The following is a 14056-nucleotide window of genomic DNA, read 5'->3' on the forward strand; positions in this document are numbered from 1 at the left end:
CAATCCTTATGTGTCACCAACCAAATAAATTGAATGATTTATTTTCATGTATTACAGTATTATTATTCTATAATATAAGTATGTTATGGTAACACTGGTTCTTTTGCAAACATGGTTGAAAAAATACATTACTTAACAATTTGTTTAAAACATAGATTTAAGATGTGGTATCAAAAGTTTTCAATTATAATTCATATACATGTAGATCATAATTATTTTGTTACTACAAAAAAAGCTTACATGCGCGGCTGGGTTACATTTTTTTTTATTACAAGGTCATAGTCATCGTTGTCTGTTGATATAGTCGAAAATAGCCACTTTATACGAACTATTCTAGGGACTTTTCACACCACGAAACTAGTATTTATTTTTTGTATATTAAAATACGAAACTAATGAATCAATACTGTTGAAAATTCTTTGGAGCAGTATATCTTTACAAATTAAAAATATTTCTCAAAAAAAAGCCTAATTGAGGGGGCGAAGCCTAATTGAGACACGTTATATAACCATTTTATTAGTTGTTTGTATATTTCTTTTGAAATTCCTTAAAAAATAATATTCTTATCCGATATAAAAATCATTCCTATATCCGAAACCTATCCGGATCCGTAATTTTATATCCATAATATCCCTGGATTCATATCCATAATACACAGCCATTAGCGAGAAGACGAAAATAAAAGATGCACTTCAACATGGCCTAAGTCAGAAATGGAAATGGGCAGGTCACGTAGCTAGGTACAAAGACAAAAGGTGGACTCACCAAGTAGTTGGGACCGACAGAGAAAAAGATGATCTGATGACATTAAAGAAGTGGCCGGGGAACACTGGATGAGTGTGGCTGTAAAGAGGAAAATGGAACAAGTTGGACGAGGCTTTTACCCACATGGGACCATGTATATAAAGAAAATAAATGAGTCCTAACTTAAAATATTAATTAAAATTGTAATATATGGACAATAAAGCTTAATAAATAAAAATAAAATATCCCTGCATTTAATGTATGTTTGTTTCATACATAAAACAAAATTTAAATAGATTCGGACTGTCCTTTAATTACCATACAAATCAGCGTTGACTGCAATTTGAATTTTAGCGGGAAAATAAGCGTCTATTATCGACTACAAATTGTCAATTTTTTTTGTTACTACCAACTGGCGACGCTATGAGCGTCTGTGACGTCCACAGATAAGTGTACATTATCACAGATCACACACGAAATGTAAATAATCTGTGGTTATGAATGACAGCATGATCGTGTTATGACAATCTAGAGATACTATCTGACAGTAATTCTCAATGGTTTTGATTTGAATTTTTAAATTCATTTTGCTTCGCATTCTCCTTGGTGAGACGTTCTCGAGTGCGTATATTATTTTATTAACGATCTATTTGATTTTCTTCTTCACATTGCGGCTGGTTCATTGTGTTTTTTGATATATACCGTGTCGACCAACGTAAGTATCGATAATATAAACATGATTTAAGCAAAATTTTATTGCATACAGAAAATATTGGTAAAAAATACCTACGTAATAATTAGTTGCTTAGTCAGTGTATATAATGATGTTTATTAGTTTCAGTCGCCGGTAAATTGCGTGAAGATGGGGAAAATATTGTTACTTTTCGTGGCACTGGCTGCTGTTTGCGTGTCCGGATTTATTCGGTGAGCATAACTTCATCAGTAATAATCATGTTATTCCTTACTTTTTGTTGGTGTACTACTTAAATATTTTAAAATATGTATATCATTGAAGCTGGTCATCAGTAGCGCCTTTATGTATTTTGAATTTCAGTAAAACTATCAGATTAGTCGAAATTACTATATAGATCAATTGCCGACAAAACTAGCAAGGAGAATACGGACGAACGAATATTGTATTAATTTTATTATTATTACGCGAAAGTTTGTGAGTATGGATGGATGTTTGTTACTCTTTCACTATTTTAAAGTACTGAACGAATTTTGATGAATCTTTACAGTAATATAATAGCTAATCAGAATAACATATATGTTATGAATTTCCTGCGAATGAAACCGCGGGCACAGCTAGTATATATATAACAGCGATGTAGCATTTATCTGAGTATGTATATTTTATATGAGAAATTTATCTCATGTTATATGCTGTCATATAGCAATTATTTATGCTTTAATTATCATGTTTGTATGTATAATGTAGGGTTGCCAAGCTCAAATTAAAAAAACCAGAATTGAAAGTTAATAAAACCAGGACTATCCAGTTTAAAAATAGAACACAGTAATAGTGTTGCAATAATTCATTCATTCATAATTTAAGAGCTACACCCGTTTTGGTGGAGCTCTTGCCACTTTGGGAAAACGCGATCTTCCATCATGCTCTTTAATTCTTGATACGACACGACTTCCATTTTGTCCTCAATTTGTTTGATGTAGCTATTCCTTGGTCTTCCCCTCCCCCTCTTTCCTTCTATTTTCCCCTCGATAATAACTTTCATGAAATCATCATGCATATGAATATAAATATGGTACATATCAAGTGCCCTAACATTTTTCCTCATCTATTTTCTATGGTGTTCGATATTTGTCGGGTATAGCTAGTATATTATATAAATTTGTGCTTTGAGTATTTTTTTTTTTTTTTTTACCCTGTGTAATAGTGTTGCAATAGTCATATTAATATGTAGTAAAATTCAAGTAATTAATATAATCAGGTTTTGAATAAAAATTATTTGATAAAATTATACTGTTGAAAATCAGTAATTAAGAGGCACGCATATTTTAAAAACCCAGGACGCTGCCAAATAACTATTTAGGACTTCCCAGGACACTGCAATAACTAGGACATGTTCTGGGAAAACAGGATGGTTGGCAACTCTTGTATAATATAATGTGTCATATGCAGGGTGCCACTGTACCGCATACAAACAGTGCGGGACCACCTCCGCGAGGTGGACACTGACCTCCATGTGTACCGCATGAAGTACGCCGTCTCAGGACCAGCCCCCGAGCCTCTCTCCAACTACTTAGATGTATGTACATAGAGGAGCTTCATCGGCTGCTTTAGTAGTTTCAGCTCTACATGCACAACAGCCCAAATGATTGCAGAGAATAATCTACATTACATTATATTACATGTATGTACATTTGTATGAAGGTCTACTGTTAGCTGTACATATACATAAAATTGGAGTGTCTGTTTGTTATATTGAAATAACTGTTTTTTACTACATGCATATGAATATAAATATGGTACATACACCAAAATAACATTTTTTACAATTGTTGTCTGCCTGCTTCTTCCGGCTAATCTCTGAAATGGCTGGACCGATTTTGACGGGACTTTTTTTGGTAGGTAGCTGATGTAATAAGGAGTAACTTAGACTACTTTTATTTTAGAAAATCAAGTTAAATTCCATGCGGACGAAGTTGCGGGTGTAGCTAGTATATTATATAAATGTGTGCTTTGAGTATGTTGTTATGTGTTTGAATGAGAATATGTTTATTGTATAATACAAATATATAATGTGATTCATAGTGAAGTTCTAGCACAACACTCAACTTGTTTACAAGCACATATAACAACTTGTGATAACTATAATAAGTAGGAACGCCTTTATCATTGTGTAATATTTTTCTTTTAAATGTATCTCGTACGATATGTAAGAAATGGCATGATACAAACAAACAGTGTCTGATAACGCAGCCACATTTGATGTTAGGTTATCAGCAAACATCCTTCAAGTAGTCAATGACTTCACTCCACTAAGAATCAAATGATAAATCAATTATTGTACTTCAATACCAATTATAAAAAAAATTGGCACAAACATCAATTGTTCATAGATTTCTATTTGTATTTTTTTTTTTTCTCTTTATTTTGGCAACAAACAGTCGTTATAAAAACATATAAATATACAAATAAAAGTAATTTTTACGATAGACATTGAGTGCCGAAAATTTTTTACTTAATTTTATTTTTAGTGGTATTATTATATCTCTAGATGTTTAATTAATGACTACAGCAACAAATCACGACTACACAGGCACCCAAATAAATTCGCTGCGCAACTTACAATACCTGAAAACTTGCGTCGATTAAAGAAAAGGCGTGATATATTTGACCAAGATAGTCAGACAGGACTGACTTTTTAAGAGCGAGGAGCTGCTCTACTGAGAGCGGCACTCTACCTGCTATATACGGAACACCACATCTGCTTACAGTCCATGTGACTGATTGCAAGACATCTAATAGGAAAAAAAATATCTCTAGATAAGAAATTCACAGATACTCTCCAGTTCAGTTTGAAACAAAAGTGGAACTGGCCGGGGTACAAAGACAGGAGATGGAGTAATGTAACGACAAAATGGCCGGGCCCGACAGACAAAAGAAAAGTAGGACGGCAGAAAAAAAGATAGGCAGATGACATAAAAAAGCAGGAATAGGCTGGATGCGAAATCCATGGATATTCAATGTTACAAACAGACACTCCAATTTTATTTATATGTATAGATTTAATTGGTAGGTATGGTGACATCATTGCAATTTGTTGTGTAATTTTGAGCAATAACTGATGTGTGTGATATATACAACACTTTGGGCTTGTCGTTAGTAAAATACATGTACTCTAAATAACATAATCAAAATGTAAGAACAAAAGAATTGTTTTAATTGAAGACATCAATAAGTTTTCAGTTATTTATAAAACATTGTAAAAAAAGATAATATATATTTGAATATAGTTTGTAACAAAAGGGACTAAGTGTTAGGTCGCAGGTTCTGATCCACAAATACTGTGTGATACGACATAATATATGCATATGCTACACATATAAATAAAATTGGAGTGTCTGTTTGTAATATTGAAATAAACGTTTTTTACTACATGCATATCAATATAAATACGGTATATACACCAAAATAACATTTATTACAATTTATGTCTGTTTGTTCCGGCTAACCGGGACTTTTGGCAGGTAGCTGATGTAATAAGGAGTAACTTAGGCTACTTTTATTTTACAAAAAATCAAGTGAATTCGACGCGGACGTAGTCGCGGGAACAGCTAGTTATTAATAAAGTAAACAGTATTTTTTACAGTAGCTAAACGGCTTACGCTGGCGGGGCACCAGTGGAGGATGATAAGATAATGTATGAGGTCAAGTCAGTTGGCTTATCGTGACAATTCACTAGGAATTTATCACGATGGTTACCAGGAGGAACCGCGTGGAGGTCGACCTAACATGGTACATTGCTAGTAATGGGGGTTATTAGTTCCCATTACTAACAATCCCCTTCCCCCCGCCGTTGAGGATGTGACGTAGTACTTTCTAGGTATCTACTATAACATGTGCAATACGTTTGTTTGTTTGTGTACAGGCGCAGTATTTCGGGCCGATCTCCATCGGCAACCCGCCGCAGTCGTTCAAGGTAGTTTTCGACACAGGCTCCTCCAACCTGTGGGTGCCCTCCAAGAAGTGCCACTACACCAACATCGCCTGCCGTCAGTATCACACACTTTTTTTTAGTCTACTCTAATGCTGTCGGCCGGAGCTGGCCTTTACAGCTTCAGGGCGAGTGCAGATGGCACTCCAAACCCGCGGAAGGTTTATGGAGCGGCTGAAGGCCAACTCCCGCCTGACGGATATGACTTTAGTCTGAGGGCTGTCGTAATTTTGATCTCCGTTTGAAGGAGACGGGGGGTGCAATGGATGAAATAAACTATGACATATACTTGTCGTGAAAGAATTCAAATTAAAAAAAATCTGAATTCTTTACTTAGATAACACAATTTTACAACTACATTCTACAGTTGTTGAAGGCTATTTAAGTATAAAGATGTCTGTGCCAAGAGGCTCCACTCTTCCATAGCTAGCGACGAATATTCGAGAAATCTACGACGATTTTGCAAAATATGTTTATACGCCTTGCATTATTATTTATTACATTTATTGCCTTGTTTCTCTCGATATAGTACAAACATTTGTGTTCGCAAGTATGATTGTTTGTCTGGGTGTTTCTCATGTATGTATTTACATAAAATGTACTATTTATTGATATCAGTGGTTTAGTAACTATAACACAAGCTCTGTTTAATTTTGGACTAGATGGCGCTGTGTGAATTGTCCTAAGATATTATTATTAAGTTGTCTGAAATAAAAAAAAATATTATTCAAGACATATAATTAAAAAAAAATCCGGCTCGAAGGACCAAATGTGAAGTATATAGACCAAGATGACGAGCAAAAAGTAAAACGGCACCGTTGTAGTTGTAGAATATTTTTGTATTAAATTGACTTATGTCATATAAAAACAATGTAATATTATAAAAAAAACATACATAATAAAAAAGGTATAAAATAGTTTGCAACAGTCAACATTTCGCATTACTAACAATCCCCTTCCCTGTCATTGGTGATAGCGTGATAACGTGATGGAGTGTTGTTACAGTGTTGCACAACAAGTACGACAGCGGCAAGTCAACGACTTACCGCCAGAATGGCACCGAATTCGCCATACACTACGGCTCCGGCAGCCTCTCAGGGTTCCTCTCCACAGATGAAGTTACTGTGAGTGTTTCATTAGGGAATTTTCTATAATAACAATGAAAATTGTAATCAATATACTTCTTTATTTTGATGCCTTAAATACTTGTACTGTAGGTACTTCCAACCATTACATCACTTAAAAAACTTTTTAAAACTGTATTTCAGTAATAAATATGACGATATATATTTTTTCTCTACAGTTCGCTAGTGGTCTCTATAATATTATGTATTTTTTAAATTTTATTTTGACATTTTGGCGCCAAAATATTTTTTACTTTTTTTATGAATTTATCCACACTAAGGAATATCCTATACAGCTATATTGGTATTATAAACTCTTATTATTATTTTTATCAACATATAAATCGTAGAATATTTAACAGTGAGTACACTACACTCCTGGATTTATAAATAGACCATATAGGCCTAGGGCCTGCAAATTTCTGAAGAATTGAGTTTCTTACCAGTTCTTCTCAATTGGATCTATATACTGAACTGAACTTAATAAATTCAACACATCTGTTAAATCATATTTACTGAGCAAAGCTTATTACTCACTAAACGATTACATGAATTAATTCGAACACCGATTAGACTATTTGCTTTTACAATAGCATATGCAGGTGGTCACTCTATTCTCCCAAATTTGAATTTAAAAATGAATATGTATTATTATAAACATGTACGACAGTTGTTTGAAAAGAATACGAGCTGAGTTTCCTGTCAGTTATTCTCATCTCGAAATTATTATTATATAATTATTACTACTGACGTTAGATTTGACATATCATAAGAGTCTGTAATAGACCTACATGAATAAAGATATTTTGAATTTCTTTTTTATGTTGTTCATAACAGGTGGGAGGTATATCAGTGAAGGACCAGACCTTCGCGGAAGCAATGTCTGAGCCGGGCCTGGCCTTCGTGGCAGCCAAGTTCGACGGCATCCTCGGCATGGCAGAAAAAAGATTTAAATGTCAAATAAAACACTTCCTTTGCAAAAAAGCTTACTATAAAATTGAAGAATTCTGTTCAGCAGGTACGATGCATCTGAAATAGAAATAATCTTTATTCAAATATACTCAATACATAAGCGGCTAAAATGTCCTACATGAATAAATTACTTTTTAATTTGAATTCAATGGTGCCTTGTGAATTGACCTGAGATATCATTATGAATTGTCCTGTAATGATGATGATGGGTTGGTTGTACAACTTTGCGTGGTTTTGCAGCATCTCCGTGGACGGGGTGCCGCCGGTGTTTGACAACATGGTGTCTCAGGGACTCGTCAAGCCGGTGTTTTCCTTCTATCTCAACAGGTAACCAAGTGCATAAGAAACATTCAAAATGAACTCGCTGAGTTCCTTGTTCTTCTATTGACTTCTTTGTGAAGATGATGAATTGTGGAGAAGATTTACTTGTACTTACGAATTTATTTTATTACTAGTTGTACTCGAGACTTCGTCCGCGTGATTAACTTTAAATTTCTAAAATAAAAGTAGCCTAGGTTACTCCTTATTACATCAACTACCTGCCAAAAAAGTCCCGACAAAAAAGGTCCAGCTATTTCACAGATTAGCCGGAACAAACAGACAGACAGATAAAAATTTTAAAAAATTACATTTTGGTGTATGTACCGTATTTATATTCACATACACACAGGAACTAGGATCTTATATTATGGAAAGTGTATGATATTAATGTGGATGGATGTAAAGGGAGGAGACGCCGTAAGAAAAGATGGATGGATTGTGTGAAAGATGATATGAATAAAAGAAGAGTATGTTCAGATATGAAGACCGATAGAGAGCAGTGGAAGAGAATGACATACTGCGCCGACCACAAATAATGGAATAAAGGCAAGGCAATGATCTACACTTGTGTAAGAAGCCAACGATGTGAGACTTGGCACTAGCTTTGGTTAGAAATATCAGCGTAACCAATTTAAATATATCATACTATGTTGCAATAATAATCGATCAGCACAGATATATAATCCCACATATATACAGACTACAATAAAAACAACTCTGTGTGACAAGAATGGATAAGATAAAGAATGAATACAATAGAGGAAGTATGAAAGTGGCACCGGTGTCAGAGAGGTTGAAGAGCAATCGTCTATCATGGCATGGATATGTAATGCGTAGGAACGAGGATAATATTTTAAGAAAGGTGTTACATATGAATGTGGATGGTTATAAGGGCAGAGGAAGGCCGAAAAAGAGATGGATGGACTGTGTGAAAGATGATATGATAAGAAAGGAAGTAAATAACGAGATGACTGCGAACAGAGATGAATGGAAGAGAAAAACATATTACGACGACCACAAATAAAAGGGATAAGGAAGAAGCAGATGATGGTATCGCCATAAGAATAGCAACACCCCATCTCTTCCCGTAGCTGTCGTAAAAAGCATTTGAGGGATTCCTCGACCAAAGGACGGGCCGCAGTGTTCTACTGAGGAATTACCACCACACTGACTACACGATCGCTAACCCGTATAGCAAGCGTGGCGATTATGGCAATAACCCCCCAATGGGGGAGCTGAACCTTGGTTCAGCAGTGGACATCTCCCGTGCTGAAATGATGCTGATGATGATAGTTATTGTGGTGATGAGACTCTGAGTGAGGGGCCGTTCAAGTATTACGTAAGCACACTATAGGGGGGAGGGGGTTTTCATTTTGCTTATTTTGAATGACATGGGGGGTGGGGGAGTCTTGATGATGATTACGTCATAGGCAGTCATTTACTTTTTTACACGAATGGCAACCCTCACGTTTCTTTGCTAAAAAAACAATACATTAATTAAAAAATGTTTAAGTAAACAAGGGATGGGGGTAAGAAATTTGCTTACTTTTGCTGATAAGGGGATGGGGAGTTAAGTAATTATAATAAATCTGCTTACGTAATACTTGAACGGCCCCTGAGCGATGGTGTGTGGGATGGTGTAGGGACCCGCAGGCGGCGCAGGGCGGCGAGATCATCCTCGGGGGCTCGGACCCGGCGCACTACCGCGGGAACTTCACCTACGTGCCGGTACACCGCCCCACCTACTGGCAGTTCTCCATGGACCGTGTGCAGGTCAAGGGCGCCACCCTCTGTGCCAAGGTAACCCTTTATAAAAAAGCTTATAAAATTTTGAGTTTATAATACATACAACAAACTGTCCTAAATTCGTCAGGTAAAAGATTCAAAAGTTTTATAAAACACTTTCTTTGTTAGAAAGTTTATTATGAAATTGAAGAATTTATAAATTATAATGTTTTTGTAGAAATAATCTAACTTAAAATTCATAGCGCTGAACATATTATCTGATTGTACAAAAATTGAGTGCATAGCGATTTTTATGTTGATTGTCGTATGCCTAATCCTTTTTAATGTGTATTTACTTAGAACAACATTTATTCAAAAGAGCAACATGCAAATATTCTTACACATTCATTCCTGTGATGAAAATGATTTTTTTTACTATCACTCATTCAAAATAGTATAGTCCTATAATAATTAAAATTAATATTATATAATACTACTTTTAATATATATATTGTAATTTGCATGTCAGATAAACTGGCAAATAAATAAATAGATCCATAGGATACGAGTAGTAAATAATACTATTAAACTGGTCATTACGAGCACCATGGGGATGGGGATCGAAATTATGACGGCTCGAGCCGAGGTTCGAACCCTAGCGGTGCCCTCAGACTAAAGACGTATCCGTTAGGCGAGAGTTGGCCTTCAACAGCTCCATAAGTCCTTCCTTGGTTTGGAGTGCCATCTGCACTCGCCCCCTATCGTCCGATGAAGCTGTAAAGGCCAGCTGCGGCCAACAGCATTACAGTCCGAAAAAAAAGTGAATGTCCTCGCAGGGTTGTGAAGCTATCGCTGATACTGGTACTTCCCTGGTGGCCGGCCCGGTGTCGGAGATAGCGGCGCTGAACAAGGCCATCGGCGCGACTCCGCTCGCGTTCGGCCAGTTCGCCGTGGACTGCACGCTGATCCCGCACCTGCCGCCAGTCTCCTTCACCATCGCCGGGAATCAGTTTACACTCAACGGGGCTGATTATGTGCTGAGAGTGAGTACACCATCACATGTTCACTTGATACACGTACGAACCTTATGAGGTCTTTAAGATTGCGATCTTACTCGGCTCGATCTCGATGACACACGTGTAGCTCTCTCAGTGTGATGATATATGTCCGCTATAATGCAGAGATGCTATGGAGCTCCGTAACCGTAACCGAAACTATCGGATATCCGATATAAAACAATATTCGTAACCGTAACCGAATCCGAAATAACTGGTCAATGAACGAATCAAGCGAAAGAGCCAGAGCATTTCTGTCATCGAACCGACAATGACAATGACATGAAATTTTCCGATCATTTCATATCATACAATTTTCACTCGTCACAAGTATTTCTATATTGATTTAAAGTTGTTATCATTTTTTTTCACATATTCGTCCGATTATAATAATCCCATCAAAAACATAAATGTGAAATGATAGCCGAGTTTAATATTATGATATATGCCTTGATTGTTGACTTCTACGACAAAAGAGGTGAGATCTAAATGGGTGCCAAGTTCAATGGTCTGTCCTGAAATGTATTTATAACAATATATAATATCATTTCTTCTTATAACTTGGGATAATATACTGTAGCCTAAGGTCTGACTTGGCCAGTTCTCGGGCGGGCTGGCGGGGCACCAGTGGAAGATGATAAAATGAGTATCAGGTCAGGTCAGTTAGCCCATCGTGATAAATTCATCTGGAATTTATGACGATGGTTTCCAGGGGGAACCGCGTGGAGGTAACAGTGTATATGTTGTATATGCAATGTGCGTATACCATTAGTAGTTACAGAGGTGGCTGCGTCCGCCTAACTATTAAACTAATCAAACAGACCGTCTTTGTATTTGTTTGTTTACCGCGTATATAATTTATAATTGTATCGTAACCATCCGCAGGTGTCCCAGTTCGGCAAGACTGTGTGCCTGTCAGGGTTCATGGGGCTGGACATCCCGCCGCCCAACGGCCCGTTGTGGATCCTCGGAGACGTGTTCATCGGAAAGTACTACACCGAGTTCGACGTCGGCAACAAGCGGCTCGGGTTCGCGCCCGCAGTCTGAACACAACCTCACACCATGTAACCACGCTCTACGTTACACAGTCACCCTTACCATACAAGATATATCAATCCCAATATGGGCCCCAACCTTCAGGGGGCATTTCGAAAATGGATTCCTTATTAAAATTATATGAAGCTAGTACGCGACTTCGTCCGCGTGGAGTTTAACTTAAAAAGGCCCGTCAAAATCGATAATTCATTTGTGGTCATTAATTAATTATATGGTATATTAATTAGTGGTAATTATATATGTTCATTACGAAATTATTTAGTAATCTGTAATGATATGTTATGCCCACTCAGTTTACACTCAGCCCGAGTGGGCAGGGAAGTGAGCAGCGCGAGAGTGGAAACACTTCCCATGCCATTGGCGCTGCCACTCGCGCTGCCCGACGCTCCCTCGATTGTCGGTTTTTCGTGCGCGAGTGGCAGCGTGTTTTTACATTCAGCCCTCTCGCTCAGTTGTCGCCCGGCAATATTTCCCGCAGCGCGAGTGGCAGGGGAAGCGGCTGAATGTAAACGTAGCATTATATATTGTATCAAAGGTGTTTGACGAACATACAGCGTGGTTTGTAACATTAATTTTAACATATTGATTGTAAACAGTGAAGCCAAAGAAATCTAATTTGTGAGGCTAACGATTTAATCACTAGAGTTACTAGTAGTGTATGAACTAGATAGGTGCACTAGATGTCTAATGTACTGTAATACATCATCATTGAAACAAAGTCGCTGTCGCTGTCTGTCCCTATGTATGCTTAAATCTTCAAACCTACGCAACGGATTCTGAAGCGGTTTTTAAGTGATTCTAGAGGAAGGTTTATATATATAATACATGTATACCCGGGCGAAGCCGGGGCGAGTAGTTCGTAATAAATATACTAGTTGAGTTAACGTTGGTTTGACATAAATTAAAATCACTATTAAAAAATAAGCAATGATAGAAGAGTGAAAATTTGGGAAGTGAAAAGATGTTTTTAATTTTTTATAATGTGTTGAAAATATTTGTATGTATTTTCAACACGTTATAAAAAAATAAAAATAAAATTTAGGAAAATTGTAACCCTTATCACTTAGGGGTATGAGCAGTAGTTGCCGATTCTCTGAGCTAGTGAGTATCCATATAAAATTTCATAAAACTCGGTCAAGCAGTATGGTAACTAACATTGTGACACGAGAATTTTATATATATGTTGTGTTTATATGTATTACAGTACATAACATTAGTACATGAAATATTTAGATATTCTCCTATAATTGTATTTGTTTTTTGAACAAAAACATGAAATTGCTGTGACTAAACATTTTTATTTTATTCTACAAAGCACTATTGTTTTTATCATGACAATGTTTAAGTAAATGTAGGTGATTACTCATTTTATATGTGCATATGCGTTACCTATCTCATTGGCAGATATAGTAGCAATGATATGATCACACCTAGGATCTATGAAGCTGTGCAAACCTAAAATAATAATAATAATCTAAGGACAATTCACACAGCGCCGTCTAGATCCAATTTAAGCTAGCTAAAGCTTGTGTTATGGGTACTAGATATTTTTTTTTCGTAAATACATACACATTATACATCGAGAACACCTAGATACAAACAATTATACTTATGAATATAAATGTTTGCACCGTGCGAGGAATCGAACCCGCTACCATCGGAAATAAGACGATATGCTAAACCACTAGACCACCGAGGTCGTCAATATCAAAATGTAACCAGAGCATCCAGTTGTATAGGGACTAATGTAATGCCTTAACGCGATGTAGATTTACTTGAATTTAATTTTTTGTTTTATGCTAAATAAAATATTTTTTTATTCAATGTTATTTTATTAACTCCGCTCCATTTGATTGTCGTACTTACCAACTATACATTTGCTGTCACACCAAAATTCGATGGTAAAAGGAGCCATTTGTCAACCAGGCGCCGTATATTTGTAATATTATGTTATCTGTGGTTATACGGAGCCCCCAATGTGCGTAAACAAAAATTAACTTCCCAATTTTGACTTATTTCACATTAACAAAGAAAAAAAGGTAATTCTTATTTCCGGCATAAGCTAAATCATTACATAGCATAAAACAAAGTCTCTGTCTGTCCGTCTTTATGTATGCTTAAATCTTTAAAACTACGCAACTGATTTTGATGCGGTTTTATTTAAATATAGCAATTCGAGAGGAAGGTTTATATGTATAATACATGTAACAATGTATAAAACACGGGCGAAGCCGGGGCGAGTACCTAGTGATTTAATAAATGAGTGCCGAAAAAAAAGCAAGGTGAGTGTATATTTGAATTGTTTGTAAAAAATTTGGAGAAAGTGACTGATAATTATGATGAATAAATATTTCTTCTAATTTTATGCAATTTTTTC

At 36.2% G+C, this 14056-nt stretch overlaps 1 protein-coding gene across 1 annotated transcript; it reads left to right on the plus strand.

Moving 5' to 3' along the window:
- Nucleotides 1–1318: 1318 nt before the first annotated feature.
- On the plus strand, nt 1319–11790 carry LOC131841318 (lysosomal aspartic protease). The gene is made up of 10 exons (XM_059189641.1): nt 1319–1459; nt 1580–1668; nt 2888–3014; nt 5361–5484; nt 6432–6550; nt 7388–7488; nt 7754–7849; nt 9487–9643; nt 10405–10611; nt 11509–11790. Exons 2-10 carry the CDS (start codon nt 1607–1609, stop codon nt 11668–11670), a joined length of 1155 nt encoding a protein of 384 aa, XP_059045624.1. The 5' UTR covers nt 1319–1459; nt 1580–1606; the 3' UTR covers nt 11671–11790.
- Nucleotides 11791–14056: the final 2266 nt, after the last annotated feature.

The sequence above is a fragment of the Achroia grisella genome, unplaced genomic scaffold, assembly GCF_030625045.1.
Source record: "Achroia grisella isolate CSIRO2021 unplaced genomic scaffold, CSIRO_AGI_Agris_v1 utg1581, whole genome shotgun sequence".
Taxonomy (NCBI): Eukaryota; Metazoa; Arthropoda; class Insecta; order Lepidoptera; family Pyralidae; genus Achroia; species Achroia grisella.

Excerpts from the sequence above, each read along its gene's own strand:
- LOC131841318 (XM_059189641.1), top strand. The coding sequence starts at position 1,607 with ATGGGGAAAATATTGTTACTTTTCGTGGCACTGGCTGCTGTTTGCGTG. Across the intron at positions 1,669-2,887 it reads TGCGTGTCCGGATTTATTCG|GGTGCCACTGTACCGCATAC; the intron begins GTGAGCATAACT and ends TGTCATATGCAG. Across the intron at positions 7,850-9,486 it reads TTTTCCTTCTATCTCAACAG|GGACCCGCAGGCGGCGCAGG; the intron begins GTAACCAAGTGC and ends GGGATGGTGTAG.